The 20,922-nt window shown below is 39.6% G+C and overlaps 1 protein-coding gene across 1 annotated transcript in view; it reads right to left on the reverse strand.

The window, feature by feature from the left end:
• Nucleotides 1-20,922, reverse strand: part of STK39 (serine/threonine kinase 39) — a 1,002,247-nt gene that overhangs the window by 849,135 nt on the left and 132,190 nt on the right. Inside the window, exon 2 of the mRNA XM_053698395.1 lies at nt 15,408-15,520. Within this exon, the coding sequence (XP_053554370.1) occupies nt 15,408-15,520 (113 nt within the window). The remainder of the gene's footprint in view (nt 1-15,407; nt 15,521-20,922) is intronic.

Consider the following 20,922-nt stretch of genomic DNA (forward strand, 5'->3'; position numbering starts at 1 on the left):
ATTACCTGATAAATTAATTTCTTTCATGGTGGTGAGAGTCCATGAGCCATTACTGCTGGGATTCAAATCCTAGCCACTAGGAGAAGGCAAAGATTCCCAAAACACCAAGAGAATGTAATCCCTCCCACCTCCATGGTATGCTAGTTTTATGAATAGCTAAGCAGGGAGAAGTAGAAAGGTAGGAAAGGACAAGCGGGGGGAAACAAAGTGCAAACTAAAACTGCCACCAGAAAAATTCTTACATAAATTTAGTGAATATGGGCGGCTCTCATGTACTCTCATCATTACTCCTGGTAACGGCAGGCACCTAATTCCCATATACTACAGATAGAATTTAGTAAAGGTATGTAAGGATGACCATGTTGCTGCCTTGCAAATTTGTTCAATAAAAACCTCAAGTGGAAACTGAACTAGTAGGATGAACTGTAATGCATTTTAGAGGAGACTTTCCCGCCCACAGGTAAGCCTTCTGAATTAAGAGTTTTAGCCAAGAAGCTAAAGTAATGGCTGTGGCCTACTAGCCTTTGCGTGGACCTGAAAAAAAGAATAAACAAATTAGAGGGCTGTCTAAAATCCTTTGAATTTTGTTAGTAGAATTCTAATGCTCTCACTACACCTAAAGTATGTAGCAGTCTATCTATAAAATCTAAAGTGATATTATCAAAAGAAACAATTTTTATTTTTTTATTTTTTTTAAAAGACAAATTTAGACCTTAAGATTACCTTATCCTGGTAAAACAATAGATGAGGAGTCTAGCAAGAGCCGACAATTCATAAATGTTTCTGGCAGAAGATATTGTTAAAAGAAACAATACAAGGCAATCTATGTATAGGAGAGACCTGCAAAACCGTTAGAACCAGAACAAGGTTCCAAGGAGAATACATTGAATTAATCACTGGTCTTATCCTGACTAGAGCTTGAACAAAACTCAGAATGTCAGGAAGTTTAGCAATTTTCATGTAGTATAATATGGAAAATTCATAAATCTAATCTTTTAAAGAGCTAGCAGATAAACTTAACTACATTTTCACACTAATAAAGAAAAAAATTCCAAATCCTTTGATAAATTCTTGAAACAGGCTTACTTGCCTTAATTAAGGTGTCATCTACAGTATCAGAAAACCTATTTCTTTAAAAATTAGGCAATCAATCGCCAGGCCTTTAAATTGAGAGACTCAAGATCTTAATGACAAAAGGTGGCTTCAGACAGTAAGTTATGTCTAGTAAAAAAACACTACAAATGACAACTGGACATCTGGACCAGATCTGCAAACCAAGCTCTGCATAGCCAAGCTGGAGCCATCAGAATTACTAACTCAGAGGGGACCTTGGAGCAGTGATCGGCTCTCACTCAGATGACATTACAACACTCCGCCGAGAAGTTACAATCGGTCTGACTAACCACCTCTTGTGGTGTGGGCCAGATTGGGCAAAGCTGTGAACCTGAGTTCAGTCAGCTAGAGACTGAGAGAGCCAGCTTGCGAGTTTGCACTAATCTTTAGGTGCCATTACAAATTGTGAGTTTTCATTTTACTGTTAAATTTCTTCATCACGTTTGCAAGATTATGCTATGTGGCGCCCCTTTGTTTTTCATACTATAATCAGACTTAAAATTCCAAGTATAGAACAAATGTAAGATAATAAATTGACAGAAATCTTGGGCTAGATTACGAGTGGTGCGCTAACTGTAGAGCATAAACAATATTGGGTATTTTGCACCTTTTTGCGTGCAACCAAAATAATGTGTGCATTTTGAGTTAAAATTAAATGCATTAGCTTGAGCACAATTTAATTTAACATGTGTCGACTTAAAGGGACATGAAGCCCAAACATTTTCTTTCATGACTCAGATAGAGAATACAATTCTAAACAAATTTTTAATTTACTTCTATTATATAATCTGTTTCATTCTCTTGGTATCATTTGTTGAAGGAGCAGCTATGCACTACTGGTTTTTAACTGAACACATGGGTGAGCCAATCACAATCTATATATATATATATGCCGCCACCAATCAACAGCTAGGGCCTAGGTTATCTGCTGCTCCTGAGCTTGTCTAGATAAACCTTTTAGCAAAGGATAACAAGAGAAGGAAGCAAATTAAATAATAAAAGTAAATTGTAAAGTTGTTTAAAATTGTATTCTCAATCTGAATAATGAAAGAATTTTTTTGGGTTTCATGTCCCTTTAACTGTTATGTAAGACATATATGTGCATTGGAGCCTTTAGCAGTCAAGTAGCTGAAAAACATAATTTATGCTTACCTGATAAATTCCTTTCTTCTGTTGTGTGATCAGTCCACGGGTCATCATTACTTCTGGGATATTATCTGCTCCCCTACAGGAAGTGCAAGAGGATTCACCCAGCAGAGTTGCTATATAGCTCCTCCCCTCTACGTCACCTCCAGTCATTCGACCAAAGACCAACGAGAAAGGAGAAGCCAAGGGTGTAGTGGTGACTGAATTATAATTTAAAAAATATGTACCTGCCGTAAAAAACAGGGCGGGCCGTGGACTGATCACACAACAGAAGAAAGGAATTTATCAGGTAAGCATAAATTATGTTTTCTTCTGTTATGTGTGATCAGTCCACGGGTCATCATTACTTCTGGGATACCAATACCAAAGCAAAAGTACACGGATGACGGGAGGGATAGGCAGGCTCATTATACAGAAGGAACCACTGCCTGAAGAACCTTTCTCCCAAAAATAGCCTCCGAAGAAGCAAAAGTGTCAAATTTGTAAAATTTGGAAAAAGTATGAAGCGAAGACCAAGTTGCAGCCTTGCAAATCTGTTCAACAGAGGCCTCATTCTTAAAGGCCCAAGTGGAAGCCACAGCTCTAGTGGAATGAGCTGTAATTCTTTCAGGAGGCTGCTGTCCAGCAGTCTCATAGGCTAAACGTATTATGCTACGAAGCCAAAAAGAGAGAGAGGTAGCAGAAGCTTTTTGACCTCTCCTCTGTCCAGAATAAACGACAAACAGGGAAGAAGTTTGGCGAAAATCTTTAGTTGCCTGCAAGTAGAACTTGAGGGCACGAACTACATCCAGATTGTGTAGAAGACGTTCCTTCTTTGAAGAAGGATTTGGACACAAGGATGGAACAACAATCTCTTGATTGATATTCCTATTAGAGACAACCTTAGGTAAGAACCCAGGTTTAGTACGCAGAACTACCTTGTCTGAGTGAAAGATCAGATAAGGAGAATCACAATGTAGGGCTGATAACTCAGAGACTCTTCGAGCCGAGGAAATAGCCATTAAAAATAGAACTTTCCAAGATAACAATTTTATATCAATGGAATGAAGGGGTTCAAACGGAACACCCTGTAAAACGTTAAGAACTAAGTTTAAACTCCATGGCGGAGCAACAGTTTTAAACACAGGCTTGATCCTAGCTAAAGCCTGACAAAAGGCCTGGATGTCTGAATTTTCTGACAGACGCCTGTGCAACAAGATGGACAGAGCTGAGATCTGTCCCCTTAATGAGCTAGCCGATAAACCCTTTTCTAAACCTTCTTGTAGAAAAGACAATATCCTAGGAATCCTAACCTTACTCCAGGAGTAATCTTTGGATTCACACCAGTATAGGTATTTACGCCATATTTTATGGTAAATCTTTCTGGTAACAGGCTTCCTAGCCTGTATCAGGGTATCAATAACCGACTCAGAAAAACCACGTTTTGATAAAATCAAGCGTTCAATTTCCAAGCAGTCAGCTTCAGAGAAGTTAGACTTTGATGTTTGAATGGACCCTGAATCAGAAGGTCCTGTCTTAGAGGTAGAGACCAAGGCGGACAGGATGACATGTCCACTAGATCTGCATACCAAGTCCTGCGCGGCCATGCAGGCGCTATTAGAATCACTGATGCTCTCTCCTGTTTGATTTTGGCAATCAATCGAGGAAGCAGCGGGAAGGGTGGAAACACATAAGCCATCCTGAAGTTCCAAGGTGCTGTCAAAGCATCTATCAGAACCGCTCCCGGATCCCTGGATCTGGATCCGTAGCGAGGAAGTTTGGCGTTCTGGCGAGACGCCATGAGATCTATCTCTGGTTTGCCCCAACGTCGAAGTATTTGGGCAAAGACCTCCGGATGAAGTTCCCACTCCCCCGGATGAAGAGTCTGGCGACTCAAGAAATCCGCCTCCCAGTTCTCCACTCCCGGGATGTGGATTGCTGATAGGTGGCAAGAGTGAGACTCTGCCCAGCAAATTATCTTTGATACTTCTATCATTGCTAGGGAGCTTCTTGTCCCTCCCTGATGGTTGATGTAAGCTACAGTCGTGATGTTGTCCGACTGAAACCTGATGAACCCCCGAGTCTTTAACTGGGGCCAAGCTAGAAGGGCATTGAGAACTGCTCTCAATTCCAGAATGTTTATTGGCAGGAGACTTTCCTCCTGACTCCATTGTCCCTGAGCCTTCAGAGAATTCCAGACAGCGCCCCAACCTAGAAGGCTGGCGTCTGTTGTTACAATTGTCCAGTCCGGCCTGCTGAACGGCATCCCCCTGGACAGATGTGGCCGAGAAAGCCACCATAGAAGAGAGTTTCTGGTCTCTTGATCCAGATTCAGAGTGGGGGACAAATCTGAGTAATCCCCATTCCACTGACTCAGCATGCACAATTGCAGCGGTCTGAGATGTAGGCGTGCAAAGGGTACTATGTCCATTGCTGCTACCATTAAGCCGATCACCTCCATGCATTGAGCTACTGACGGGAGTTGAATGGAATGAAGGACACGGCATGTATTTAGAAGCTTTGTTAATCTGTCTTCTGTCAGATAAATCTTCATTTCTACAGAATCTATAAGAGTCCCCAAGAATGGAACTCTTGTGAGAGGCAAGAGAGAACTCTTCTTTTCGTTCACTTTCCATCCATGCGACCTTAGAAATGCCAGAACTAACTCTGTATGAGACTTGGCAGTTTGAAAGCTTGAAGCTTGTATCAGAATGTCGTCTAGGTACGGAGCTACCGAAATTCCTCGCGGTCTCAGAACCGCTAGAAGGGCACCCAGAACCTTTGTGAAGATTCTTGGAGCCGTAGCCAATCCGAATGGAAGGGCTACAAACTGGTAATGCCTGTCTAAGAAGGCAAACCTTAGATACCGGTAATGATCTTTGTGAATCGGTATGTGAAGGTAAGCATCCTTTAAATCCACTGTGGTCATGTACTGACCCTTTTGGATCATGGGTAAGATTGTCCGAATAGTTTCCATTTTGAACGATGGAACTCTTAGGAATTTGTTTAGGATCTTTAAATCCAAGATTGGCCTGAAAGTTCCCTCTTTTTTGGGAACCACAAACAGGTTTGAGTAAAACCCTTGTCCTTGTTCCGACCGCGGAACCGGATGGATCACTCCCATTAATAATAGATCTTGTACACAGCGTAGAAACGCGTCCTTCTTTATTTGGTTTGTTGACAACCTTGACAGATGAAATCTCCCTTTTGGGGGAGAGAATTTGAAGTCTAGAAGGTATCCCTGAGATATGATCTCTAGCGCCCAGGGATCCTGGACATCTCTTGCCCAAGCCTGGGGGCGAAGAGAGAGAGTCTGCCCCCCACTAGATCCGGTCCCGGATCGGGGGCCCTCGGTTCATGCTGTCTTTGAGGCAGCAGCAGGTTTACTGGCCTGCTTGCCCTTGTTCCAGGACTGGTTAGGCTTCCAGCCTTGTCTGTAACGAGCAACAGTTCCTCCCTGTTTTGGTGCAGTGGAGGTTGGCGCTGCTCCTGCTTTGAAATTCCGAAAGGGACGAAAATTAGACTGTCTAGCCTTAGCTTTGGCTTTGTCTTGAGGTAGAGCGTGGCCCTTATCTCCTGTAATGTCAGCAATAATTTCTTTCAAACCGGGCCCAAATAAAGTTTGCCCCTTGAAAGGTATATTAAGTAATTTGGACTTAGAAGTTACATCAGCCGACCAGGATTTTAGCCACAGCGCCCTGCGTGCCTGAATGGCGAATCCTGAATTCTTAGCCGTAAGTTTGGTTAAATGTACTACGGCCTCCGAAATGAATGAATTAGCTAGTTTAAGGACTCTAAGCCTGTCCGTAATGTCGTCCAGCGTAGCTGAACTAAGGTTCTCTTCTAGAGACTCAATCCAAAATGCTGCCGCAGCCGAGATCGGCGCGATGCATGCAAGGGGTTGTAATATAAAACCTTGTTGAACAAACATTTTCTTAAGGTAACCCTCTAATTTTTTATCCATAGGATCTGAAAAAGCACAGCTATCCTCCACCGGGATAGTGGTACGCTTAGCTAAAGTAGAAACTGCTCCCTCCACCTTAGGGACCGTTTGCCATAAGTCCCGTGTGGTGGCGTCTATTGGAAACATCTTTCTAAATATTGGAGGGGGTGAGAACGGCACACCGGGTCTGTCCCACTCCTTAGTAACAATTTCAGTTAATCTCTTAGGTATAGGAAAAACGTCAGTACTCGCCGGTACCGCAAAGTATTTATCCAACCTACACATTTTCTCTGGTATTGCAACAGCGTTACAATCGTTGAGAGCTGCTAAGACCTCCCCTAGTAATACACGGAGGTTTTCCAATTTAAACTTAAAATTTGAAATATCTGAATCCAATCTGTTTGGATCAGAACCGTCACCTACAGAATGAAGCTCTCCGTCCTCATGCTCTGCAAGCTGTGACGCAGTATCAGACATGGCCCTAGAATTATCAGCGCACTCTGTTCTCACCCCAGAGTGATCACGCTTGCCTCTTAGTTCTGGTAATTTAGCCAAAACTTCAGTCATAACAGTAGCCATATCTTGTAATGTTATCTGTAATGGCTGCCCAGATGTACTAGGCGCCATAATATCACGCACCTCCCGGGCGGGAGATGCAGGTACTGACACGTGAGGCGAGTTAGTCGGCATAACTCTCCCCTCGCTGTTTGGTGAAATTTGTTCAATTTGTACAGATTGGCTTTTATTTAAGGTAGCATCAATACAGCTAGTACATAAATTTCTATTGGGCTCCACCTTGGCATTGGAACAAATGACACAGGTATCTTCCTCTGAATCAGACATGTTTAACACACTAGCAATAAACATGCAACTCGGTTACAATTTTATTTAATAAAAACGTACTGTGCCTCAAAAGCACTAAACGATTAAATGACAGTTGAAATAATGAACTGAAAAACAGTTATAGCATCACTCTTAACAAACAACACAACTTTTTAGCAAAGGTTTGTTCCCATTAGTAAAATAACACTAATTAAATTTTAAACATAAAAATTACAGAGCAACGTTTTAAATCACAGTCACTATTAAATCTCACAGCTCTGCTGAGAGAATCTACTTCCCTTCAAAGAAGTTTGAAGACCCCTGAGTTCTGTCAGAGATGAACCGGATCATGCAGAAAATATAAGTGTAACTGACTGAAAATTTTTTGATGCGTAGCAAAGAGCGCCAAAAAACGGCCCCTCCCCCTCACACACAGCAGTGAGAGAGAAACGAAACTGTCATAATCAAAACAAGCAGACTGCCAAGTGGAAAAAATAATGCCCAAATATTTATTCACTCAGTACCTCAGAAATGCAAACGATTCTACATTCCAGCAAAAACGTTTAACATGAATTAAATACCTATTAAAAGGTTTAATGTACTTTTACAGAGTAATTCCGGTGAAATACCATCCCCAGAATACTGAAGTGTAGAGTATACATACATGTCATTATATCGGTATAGCAGGATTTTCTCATCAATTCCATTCAGAAAATAAAAACTGCTACATACCTCAATGCAGATTCAACTGCCCGCTGTCCCCTGATCTGAAGCTTTTACCTCCCTCAGATGGCCGAGAAACAGCAATATGATCTTAACTACTCCGGTTAAAATCATAATAAAAAACTCTGGTAGATTCTTCTTCAAACTCTGCCAGAGAAGTAATAACACGCTCCGGTGCTATTGTAAAATAACAAACTTTTGATTGAAGTTATAAAAACTAAGTATAATCACCATAGTCCTCTCACACCTCCTATCTAGTCTTTGGGTGCAAGAGAATGACTGGAGGTGACGTAGAGGGGAGGAGCTATATAGCAACTCTGCTGGGTGAATCCTCTTGCACTTCCTGTAGGGGAGCAGATAATATCCCAGAAGTAATGATGACCCGTGGACTGATCACACATAACAGAAGAAACCAATGTTCTTCACATAGGGGAATATGAGATAGAATATGAATATACATAGATAGATGGGATACCAATACCAAAGCTAAAGTACACGGATGAAGGGAGGGACAAGGCAGGTGCTTAAACGGAAGGTACCACTGCCTGTAAAACCTTTCTCCCAAAAATAGCCTCCGAAGAAGCAAAAGTATCAAATTTGTAGATTTTTGAAAAAGTATGAAGCGAAGACCAAGTCGCCGCCTTGCAAATCTGTTCAACAGAAGCCTCATTTTTAAAGGCCCATGTGGAAGCCACAGCTCTAGTAGAATGAGCTGTAATCCTTTCTGGAGGCTGCTGGCCAGCAGTCTCATAGGCTAAGCGGATTATGCTTATGGTTGCCGAAGCCTTTTGACCTCTCCTCTGTCCAGAGTAGACAACAAACAAAGCAGATGTTTGATGAAAATCTTTAGTAGCTTATAAGTAAAACTTTAAAGCACGAACCACGTCCAGATTGTGTAATAGACGTTCCTTCTTTGAAGAAGGATTAGGACACAAAGACGGAACAACAATCTCTTTGATTCTTATTAGATACCACCTTAGGTAAAAACCCAGGTTTGGTACGCAGAACTACCTTATCTGCATGGAAGATCAGATAAGGAGAATCACATTGTAAGGCAGATAACTCGGAAACTCTATGAGCCGAGGAAATAGCTACCAAAAAAAGAAACGGTGAGGAAACGGTGGAAACACATAAGCCAGGTTGAAGGACCAAGGCGCTGCTAGAGCATCTATCAGCGTTGCCTTGGGGTCCCTGGACCTGGATCCGTAACAAGGAAGCTTGGCGTTCTGGCGAGACGCCATGAGATCCAGTTCTGGTTTGCCCCAACAATGAACCAATTGTGCAAACACCTCCGGATGGCGTTCCCACTCCCCCGGATGAAAAGTCTGTCGACTGAGAAAATCCGCCTCCCAGTGCTCTAAACCTGGGATATGGATAGCTGATAGGTGGCAAGAGTGAATCTCCGCCCAACGAATTATCTTTGAGACTTCTAACATCGCTAGGGAACTCCTTGTTCCCCCTTGATGGTTGATGTAAGCCACAGTCGTGATGTTGTCCGACTGAAATCTGATGAACCTCATTGTCGCTAGCTGAGGCCAAGCCTGAAGAGCATTGAATATCGTTAGTTCCAGAATGTTTATTGGAAGGAGTGACTCCTCCTGAGTCCACGATCCCTGAGCCTTCAGGGAGTTCCAGACTGCACCCCAACCTAGAAGGCTGGCATCTGTCGTTACAATTGTCCAATCTGGCCTGCGAAAGGTCATACCTTTGGACAGATGGACCCGAGATAGCCACCAGAGAAGAGAATCCCTGGTCTCTTGATCCAGATTTAGTAGAGGGAACAAATCTGTGTAATCCCCATTCCACTGACTGAGCATGCAGAGTTGCAGCAGTCGGAGATGTAGGCGTGCAAACGGCACTATGTCCATTGCCGCTACCATTAAGCCGATTACTTCCATGCACTGAGCCACCGAAGGGCGAGGAATGGAATAAAGAACACGGCAGGAATTTAGAAGTTTTGATAACCTGGACTCCATCAGGTAAATTTTCATTTCTACAGAAACTATCAGAGTCCCTAGGAAGGAAACTCTTGTGAGGGGATATAGAAAACTCTTTTCCTCGTTCACCTTCCACCCATTGCGACCTCAGAAATGCCAACACTATGTCCGTATGAGACTTGGCAATTTGGAAGTTTGACGCCTGAATCAGGATGTTGTCTAAATAAGGGGCCACTGCTATGCCCCGCTGCCTTAGGACCGCCAGAAGCGACCCCAGAACCTTCGTAAAAATTCTTGGGGCTGTAGCTAACCCAAAGGGAAGAGCTACAAACTGGTAATGCCTGTCTAGGAAGGCAAACCTGAGAAACCGATGATGATCTTTGTGTATCGGGATGTGAAGATAAGCATCCTTTAAATCCACTGTAGTCATGTATTGACCCTCCTGGATCATAGGTAGGATGGTACGAATAGTCTCCATCTTGAATGATGGAACTCTGAGGAATTTGTTTAAGATATTTAGATCCAAAATTGGTCTGAAGGTTCCCTCTTTTTTGGGAACCACAAACAGGTTGGAGTAAAATCCCTGTCCCTGTTCCTCCTTTGGAACTGGATGGATCACTCCCATAATTAGGAGGTCTTGTACACAGTGTAAGAATGCCTCTCTCTTTATCTGGTTTGCAGATAATTGTGAAAGGTGAAATCTCCCTTTTGGGGGGGAAGCCTTGAAGTCCAGAAGATATCCCTGGGAAATAATTTCCAATGCCCAGGGATCCTGGACATCTCTTGCCCACGCCTGGGTGAAGAGCGAAAGTCTGCCCCCTACTAGATCCGTTACCGGATAGGGGGCTGTTCCTTCATGCTGTCTTAGAGGCAGCAGCAGGCTTTTTGGCCTGCTTACCTTTGTTCCAGGCCTGGTTAGGTCTCCAGACCGTCTTGGACTGAGCAAAAGTTCCCTCTTGTGTTGCATTAGAGGAAGTTGATGCCGCACTTGCCTTGAAGTTTCGAAAGGCACGAAAATTAGACTGTTTGGCCCTTGATTTGGACCTATCCTGAGGAAGGGCATGACCTTTTCCTCCAGTGATATCAGCAATAATCTCCTTCAAACCAGGCCCGAATAGGGTCTGCCCCTTGAAGGGAATGTTAAGCAGCTTAGACTTTAAAGTAACGTCAGCTGACCATGATTTAAGCCATAGCGCTCTGCGCGCCTGGATAGCAAAACCAGAATTCTTAGCCGTTAGTTTAGTCAAATGAACAATGGCATCAGAAACAAAAGAATTGGCTAGCTTAAGTGCTCTAAGCTTGTCAAGTATGTCATCCAATGAAGTCGCTACCTGTAAAGCCTCTTCCAGAGACTCAAACCAGAACGCCGCAGCAGCAGTGACAGGAGCAATGCATGCAAGGGGCTGTAGGATAAAACCTTGTTGAATAAACATTTTCTTAAGGTAACCCTCTAACTTTTTATGCATTGGATCTAAGAAAGCACAACTGTCCTCAACAGGGATAGTAGTACGCTTTGCTAGAGTAGAAACGGCTCCCTCCGCCTTAGGAACTGTCTGCCATAAGTCCCGTGTGGTGGCGTCTATTGGAAACATTTTTCTAAAAATAGGAGGGGGAGAGAACGGCACACCTGGTCTATCCCATTCCTTAGTAATAATTTCTGTAAACCTTTTAGATATTGGATAAACATCAGTGCACACCGGCACTGCATAGTATTTATCCAGTCTACACAATTTCTCTGGCACTGCAATTGTATCACAGTCATTCAGAGCAGCTAAAACCTCCCTGAGTAATTTAAATGTAGAAATATCCGAATCAGGTTGCATCATCTTCCCTGAGTCAGAAATATCACCCACAGAAAGAAGCTCTCCTTCTTCAGCTTCTGCATATTGTGAGGCAGTATCAGACATAGCTCTTAAAGCGTCAGTATGCTCTGTATTTCGTCTAACTCCAGAGCTATCTCGCTTTCCTCTAAATTCAGGTACTCTGGCTAATACCGCTGACAGTGTATTATCCATGACTGCCGCCATGTCTTGTAAAGTAAACGCTATGGGCGCCCTAGATGTACTTGGCGCCATTTGAGCGTGAGTCCCTTGAGTTGGAGTCAAAGGATCTGACACATGGGGAGAGTTAGTCGGCATAACTTCCCCCTCGTCAGATTCCTCTGGTGATGAATTTTTTAAAGACAGAATATGATCTTTATTGCTTAAAGTGATATCAGTACATTTGGTACACATTCTAAGAGGGGGTTCCACCATGGCTTTTAAACATAATGAACAAGGAGTTTCCTCTATGTCAGACATGTTTGTACAGACTAGCAATGAGACTAGCAAGCTTGGAAAACACTTTAAATCAAGTTAACAAGCAAATATAAAAAACGGTAGTGTGCCTTTAAGAGAAACAAATTTTGTCAGAATTTGAAAAACAGTGAAAAAAGGCAGTAAATCAAACGAAATTTTTACAGTGTGTATAATAAGCTAACAGAGCATTGCACCCACTTGCAAATGGATGATTAACCCCTTAGTTCAAAAAACGGATCAAAAAAACGATATAAACGTTTTTTTAACAGTCACACCAACTGCCACAGCCTTGCTGTGGGCCTACCTTCCCCAACAAACGATTTTGGAAAGCCTAAGAGCCCTTTAGAGATGTCCTATAGCATTCAGGGGACTTCTGGAGGAAGCTGGATGTCTCAGTCTGTAAAAGTTACTGCGCAAAAAAGTGCTAAATTAGGCCCCTCCCACTCATAGTAACACAGTGGAAAGCCTCAGGAAACTGTTTCTAGGCAAATTTAAGCCAGCCATGTGGAAAAAAACTAGGCCCCAATAAAGTTTTATCACCAAAGTATATATAAAAACGTTTAAACATGCCAGCAAACGTTTTATATTGTAAATATAAAAGAGTATTACCTCAGAAAGTAAGCATGATACCAGTCGCTATTAAATCACTGTATTCAGGCTTACCTTACACAAATTTGGTATCAGCAGCATTTTCTAGCACTCACATCTTCTAGAAAAAAGCTTAACTGCACATACCTCATAGCAGGATAACCTGCACGCCATTCCACCGCTGAAGTTACCTCTCTCTTTAGTCATGTGTGAGAACAGCAATGGATCTTAGTTACAACCTGCTAAGATCATAGAAATCACAGGCAGATTATTCTATTTTTCTGCCTGGGACAAAATAGTACAACTCCGGTACCATTTAAAAATAACAAACTTTTGATTGAAGCAAGATAACAGCTACATTTCACCATTTTCCTCTTACTACCTCCATGCTTGTTGAGAGTTGCAAGAGAATGACTGGATATGGCAGTTAGGGGAGGAGCTATATAGCAGCTCTGCTGTGGGTGATCCTCTTGCAACTTCCTGTTGGGAGGAGAATATCCCACAAGTAATGGATGATCCGTGGACTGGATACACCTTACAAGATAAACATATTCTTCTATGTGTGTGAGGAACATTGGAACGTGAAATATTCATATTTCATGTCAGATTTAGCGATCTTGAAAAAAGAAAAAAGAGTTTCTATGTTTTTTCCCCAGTTCTTGCACTCCATTGACTTCTACAGTAATACAAGCGCAAACCCAACACACGCAACAAACCTCCTTATAGCTATGTTTAAGTGTGAGCAGGAGTGCTAAATAGCACTCCACTCGTAATCTAGCCAATTTTCTATAACTTTGATCTCCTTTGATTGTTTTAGACCCTCTATAATGACTCCTAAAAAAAAGAGACTCTTGTATGAGGAGAGAACGCTTTGGAATATTGATTATCCAACCACTATTGTGAAGAAACAAAAGACTGTTGGTATGGGATATTGCTAAATTAAAGATCGACTTTGTACCAAGATATCATACAGGTAAAGAAACCCCAAAATAACCTGAGCTCTTATTATAGACAAGAGAGATCTCAGCTACTGGGAGAAGTAGTCAGACAAAATGGAAGAGCATCCTGATATGTCCTGATATGCAAATCTTAGGAATTGGTGTTAGTCTTTGTAGATAGGAATATGATGGGAAGCATCTTTCAAGTCAATTGTGGACATAAAAGTGCCCTTGATGAACAAGTGGTAGAAAAGTCCGAATTAATTCTAGAAATTTGGAACTAGGTCTGAAAATGTCCCACCCCCTGTAAACATAAACATGTTGGAGGAAAACCTTGGCCTTGTTTCGACATAGTAACTGGAACTAAAACTGCTATAAAACACAGATCCAATAGAACATGAGACAGAAGAAAACTTCCTCTGGAAGGCCCGGAATTGAAGCCTATTTTTCATCCTTGGGAAACTATGTTTAGAACCCATGGATCTTGAGCAAATTGAAACCAGTTCATCTAAAGAAAAAAAAAGGCGTAAACTTCCCTAATATCTGAATTGGGGGTCATACCTTAAATCAGAACTAGTAGAAGAACGTTCTTTAACTATTTGGAATCAATCTAACTTTATTGAACTTTCAGAAGGATCTTGAAGATTCCAGCCTCTGTGAAAAGGAGACTTTTAAGTTCCTAGAATGGCAAAAGGAATAAAAAAGACTATTTGCTTTGAGACCATCCCTTAGACTTCTGTGATTCTTAAAGGGACACTGAACCCCAATTTTTTTTTTATGATTCAGATAGAGAATACAATTTTAAACAACATTCCAATTTACTTCTATTATCTAATTTGCTTCATTCTTTAGATATCCTTTGTTGATAAAATAGCAATGCACATGGGTGAGCCAATCACATGAGGCATCTATGTGCAGCAACCAATCAGCAGCTACTAAGCCTATCTGGATATGCTTTTCAGCAAAGTATATCAAGAGAATGAAGCAAATTAGATAATAGAAGTAAATTAGACAGTTGTTTACAATTACATTCTCTTTCTTAACCATGAAAGAAAAAATGTGGGTTTCATGTCCCTTTAATCATAAACATAAATTGTGACATACGTATACAAATCTAAATTTACAAATACAATTTTTTTTTGGAAATATTTTTTTTTTTAGAATACAAATCTTTAATTACAAATAAAATTTCTTTTTTTGGAAGTACAATCTTTTTTTTTTTTAAATAGCATTTCCAGCATGTGTCAAAACACTGTAATAAATAAATGCTAGTTACCATTTTGCTTAATTGGTAAGCAGGCAGACAGTGGATCAACTCTCTAGTGCATTTGGTGTTGAATAATGGAGATAACTGTTTTTGAATCACCAATGTTTGAGCTTTGATCAATAGTACTCCTATTACCAATTTTTCTTCGTTCTCTTGCTATCTTTATTTTAAAAGCAGGAATGTAAATCTTAGCAGCCAGCTTATTTTAGGTTCAGCACCATGGATAGTGCTTGCTTATTGGAGGCTTATGATTTACCTGGAAATAAGCAAGCATAACCCAGGTTCTAAACCAAAAATGGGCCGGCTCCTATACATCACATTCCTGCTTTTTAAATAAAGATAGCAAGTGAACGAAGAAAAATTGATAATAGGAGTAAATTAAAAAGTTGCTTAAAATTGCATGCTCTATCTGAATCATGAAAGAAAAAAAAATTGGGTTTAGTGTCCTTTTAAGCCACCATAAATAGTACACATCTCAAATTAAATACTGAACCTCTAAGTTATTGGTGGGGGGGGAAGAAGCATATTAAAGACATTAGTTTAAGGTTAACACACAATTAGCTGCAAATCTATTGTAATCCAAGCCTATACCATTACTTCATTTTAGACAGGTACAATACTTTAAAGGCACTCCACTACTTAAGATTCACTTACCAGCAACTCATCCATACTGGTCTGGCATTTCTCTAAATTAATCCTCTTTATGGCGACACGCTCTTGCCTGGGTTTGCATAGTGCAGCCTGAACCACAGCTGTAGCTCCACTACCTGAAAGATGTAAAATACAGTACACAATGAGTAAACAGGTCACTACAAAAGAATCAGCCAGTGATTAAATCTTAATCTTTATGCACATCAAAAAATAAATAAACAATGGTACAAATGTTAGTGATTTTAATAGCTAAACTAAATTTCATAAGGTCAAACATAGATTGCTAACTTGATCTTGAAGAAAAAAAGGTTAGTTGTACTAATAGATGGCAACTTTAAAAAATATCTTGATGAATGGTTTATTGAGCTTTCAAAACATCTAAAGTTTATTTTTGAGCACTTGACATTTGAAAATTCCATTAAAGTTTTGCAATATTTACACTTCACATTTAAAGTTTTCTAAGTTTGTTTGTATATTAGACGCTTATTTAGAAATGGTGCTTGTATTTTTGGTCAATAAAATGACTATCAACTATTAAAGTTTAATTTACAAGATTTTATTCTTGCAAGAAAACAAAATACAAACTTTCAGTCAGTGTGTCGACACATACATATAATGTCCTTGAAACTTTATGCTTGGCCTTTAAGTATTATGTCCTTTAATTCATAGAAAAACCAGAGTGCTAAACTACAAGCAGAGAGATCAAAACTAAAACAGTGTGTGCACAGCGCTAGCCCTTCCAACACTCCTTAACTAAATAAAAACAGCATTTCTACCATATTAATTTAGGATCCGGGACAAGAAAAAAAAACTGCTTAAAGTAAATAAATATCTTGCCAGCAGTAGGATATGGAACATCAGCATAGTAAGGTGCCATTGCCTCAAAGACGGGAAAACAGAGTCATTACATTTCTTTACCCACACCATGTAAGAACCGTTTTGTTTTTTTATGCTACAGTCACATAAATAGCTAGAATAAAGATTCCGTTCACCTCAACATCAGGCATACAGAAGCTGACCAGAAAGAAAAAGAACTACTACAGTATATACTTCTATACACTACTATAATTTCATCCTATTTGTTTTTTAAAAATATACATACCAAACTAACCAGAGTACTGCATTGAGCAATGATACTTTTTATTAGACTAACTATACATGTATAAGCTTTTGGAAGACTCCCTCCTTTCTCAAATCTGAAACAATACTGACCAATTCAATAGAATATACAGACTAGAAGATCATCTTTATGCTCTCGTCGAGTTTCGCTCGTATTATGAGTTGAAAGTAAACTGTTTTTGCTTGTGAGCTAACCCAACAAGCACAAAAAGCCGAACTTAGAATATTGTGTGAAAATTTGCGTATCCCCAACAGAAGTCAATGGAGCAAAAAAATTAGGAAAAAAAGCTTGAAAAAAACCTAACATCCTAATTGCGCGCAAACCCTCAAGTGCGCTAACCTGACATGAAAATATAAAAATTTCACATTCCAATGTTCTTCACATACAAGAGTATGTTCATAGATGGGGGTGGAGGTGAGCGCCAAAAAAGGCTGAGGTAGGGAATGGGGACACCTGTTAGACTGATAGAGCGGTGTCCACAATGTAGGTTCTCTTGTTGACGTTGGTGGAATCGATGTACAAATAGTATAATAACTATAAATTAGTTGTAAACTTTAAGAATGTATATCAATGTTTAATCCACACAAAAATGTTAAAATATCTCAGATCTACTTAAAAACATACACAGTCCTAAAAATAGAAATAAAAATAACAATCATATAAAATCATGGATCCATGTTACAATAAAATAAATGCAAAAAATGGGAATGCACAATAAAAACCTTTTTGCAATAATTGATCTTATAGACCAAGTATCCTAATTAGGCCACGTGTCCTAATTGGAGTAGTTTATTTAGAAACAGTCCAGATGGTGGTAAATGTTCTTATGGTTATATTTGTCCAATTAAATCACAATATGGCAAAAAAAAATTAGTGTCTCTGTCCGTGACCAATTCTGAAATAATTCCAAAGCAGTGTGTGTCCTGTGCCTGAAATGGTGAGAAAATGGAAAATCCAAAAATGTGTGATCACTTAATGTGAAAAAAATGTAGAAAAAATGTAGAAAAAATGTAGAAAAAATGTGTAACCTTGCAAAAAATGTGAGAATCCTCCAGTTTATGTGGCAAAAAGTGAGTATTCAAGGTGATTAAAAAAGTGTCCAATGTGATATAGTGATTTCTGTGCAATGAAGTTGTAGCTCAGTATGATCCAATCAAAAACCAAATAACATTGTGCAAAAACCTGTAAAGAAAACAAACAATACTATAATATATACAAACTGTTAAGTGGGTATATCAGTATTATGCTTACTCAAATCAGTCGACGCGTTTCGGCCATGTACTCCTGGCCTTTATCAAGACTAACATTGTGAGTAAGCTGAGAGAATTTATAGGAGCTGTTGCTAATGTTTGGGCGCCAAAAAGCTAGTAGGCCACGCCCCCTTCCGGTTAGGTGCATTGTGGGTATGGGCAAAAGTTTAGTTTTAAAATGTACTCTTAAAAGATCAAAATATTAATTTATGAGTCTTAACTATTATTGTGTTCTTGGGGCCATTTCAATTTGGGCTATTTGCTTTGTCTATGTGCCCTTAGTTGGCATCCTAAGTATGATAAATTTGTATTCCACCTACACTTCCGGTTTCGCTAGTGTTTGTCATGTTTACTTCCGGTTTTTCTAATGTTGGCTCATATCCTGTGGGTTAGTGATGCTATCATACTTCGATAGCTATCTATTTAGGTATTGACCTAACTCCCTTTGTATATCATATGGCGACTACTTTATCTTTTAGCTAAAGCTGCCTTTACTTTCATTCTTTCTCTTTATTACCTCTGTTCGGCACATATTTATACTTCCGGTTAGCGCATATTAGCACTTCCGGTTTCGCTATGTCATAGCACTTCCGGTTTCTGTTGTTTTCCGGTATCGTGATTGTCTAATACTTCCGGTTTCGATAGGTTACACTACCACACAGAGACTAATGTGAGAATAAATCTAAGCTGCCTATTAATAAGTGCTGGATATATGGCGGTATGTTTGGGTACATGAGTGAATATTGTGATGTAACCAAATCCAAGTACCTATGGTATAGTTTGTGTTACCATACTCAGACTCGAGTAAATTAGTAAAACAATTTTAAATTATTTAAAATAATTTAAAATAAAATAATATAAGATAATTAAAATATTAAAATAATCTAAATAATCCAAAATACAGTTCACCAAAAATACAATAAAAATACAACCGGGTTACATGGAATAAGATAAAATAAAATGAAATCAGGATAACACTGATACTAATAGAATGCCATATGGAACTGGCTATACAATGAATACCTCCTAAAATCAGAGTGACAGTAGTACAAATAACTGCTCAAGCTCATATTTCAACAGAATGCCAAATCAAAAATGGTTTCAAATTGCTTAAAATATGTTCAAACTTCTTAAAATACCCCAAACTTTTCTAAAAGCTTTTAGAATATTTTTAAAATACAAAATCCCAGAATTATTATAATCCTCATTGTATTAGTATTTAAAATTAATATTATAATTAAAACTTTAAACATAACATGATTGTAAAACCGTATAAGCATAATAAATCGAATATGAATTACCAAGAACCATACCGACATAAGACAAGAAAAGATTCATACAATGTACAATTTCAAGAAAGAAACCGTGATAATTGGGACAGACCCGCCTGGCAATATGAAAGGCGTAGCCACTATCAGAACACCTATGGCCATAACCAGTATCACCAAAAGAGGAGGGATAATGGATATTATCCATATGAAAATAAACGAAATTATTATTCAAATTCCTATTACCGTCCAGATCACTATAGAGGAAATCAACACATACCATACCATGTGAATCGCTATCAATATGAAGAAAGAGAATCTGATAAACCCAGATTCCAATCAAGGTATGAAGAGGATAGGAGAAACTTTTACCCGGAAGATAGAGATGATGTGTTTGACCACAGGAGAAGAGATTTTGACCAGAGAGAACCGAGAGGAAATTTCGGTTACAACCACCGGAACAGAAGTACAGATCACAGCAGGAATAGAAAAGGAGGATACCATGACATTGCAGATCAGAGAGACCATCACCAAGACAAAGAAAGAAGGATGTCTAGGATGCATGGCCCAAAACCACAAGAAGAAAAAAACAAAGGCTCAAAATCACAAGAAGGATACGACACAGTGACATATACTACAAAAGTAGGAAACATGCCAGCCTCTACCTCAGAGCCAGCTTTTTTAGGGGAAAATCCCCTACCTCCAAGAGTAAAAGAAAAAATACAGAGAAAAAGGAAAAACACAGATTCGGAAGACCAGGAAACTACCACACAACTAAAAAGAAGACCCGCAGAGGAAAGAGAAGCGGTACATCACTAAAGAAACTAAAAATAATAAAATCAACGGAAGAAACTAGCACACACAAAGTGATCCCTCACACTTCGCATACTGACCCTCCAGTCACAAAGAAGGTGACTAAGGGTATATATAATCTAAGTTCGAGAGAACTAACCAGACAAGAAGAAGCAATTTTATCTCATGGCTTAAGTTTCGCACCAACAAATTGCCTGAACAAATTTCAGGCGTTCACTAGTACGAAAGAATTCGTGAGGAAGTTAACACTGAAACGTTACTTCCTCAAGTCTCCAATTGAACGCAATTACACAGCTTCAGTTGAAAATGACCAATTCTTACACACAGGTCTAAGACCGAAATCCACCTTTTATCCGGTAGGAAGTAAAGGGACTGCTATTGAAACTTTTGAAACGAATGTCTGTAATGACATCAGGAAACTAAGTGAGAATAGACTCAAAAAAGTACGTTTCAACCTATCCAGATCCCAGATGAGCACTATCAAAAAGCTTGAGAAAGACCATCAACTAACCATTAAACCTGCCGATAAAGGTGGAGCTATCGTTGTGATGGATAAGTACAAATATGAGGAAGAGTGCAATAGAATTCTGAGTGACTCCAAAACATACAAGAGGTTACTAAGTGACCCAATTGGCAAATTCACAAAGGACTTGGAAGACCTGACCACCAAAGCGAAAACACTGGGGATACTTAATCAGAAAGAATTTAACTACATTATGGTCAAATACCCCATTACCCCAGTGTTTTACCAACTTCCCAAGATACATAAATCGGTGGTCAACCCTCCAGGAAGACCGATTATCTCAGGAATTGGGTCGATATCAAGTAATATGTCAGAATATGTAGACAAGATCCTTCAAAAACAGGTTACCAATCTTCCATCCTATCTGAAGGACTCCACACAGATTCTGACAATACTGGAAAATCTGAAATGGGAAGAATCGTTTATTATGGCAACCTGCGATGTAGTTTCGCTATATACGAGTATACCACATGAAGGAGGCATCGAAGCTGTAAAGTTCTTTCTCTCTAAAGATTCATGTATCCCTGAAGCACAATGCACTTTT

Source organism: Bombina bombina, chromosome 1 (genome assembly GCF_027579735.1).
Source record: "Bombina bombina isolate aBomBom1 chromosome 1, aBomBom1.pri, whole genome shotgun sequence".
NCBI classification, from domain to species: Eukaryota; Metazoa; Chordata; class Amphibia; order Anura; family Bombinatoridae; genus Bombina; species Bombina bombina.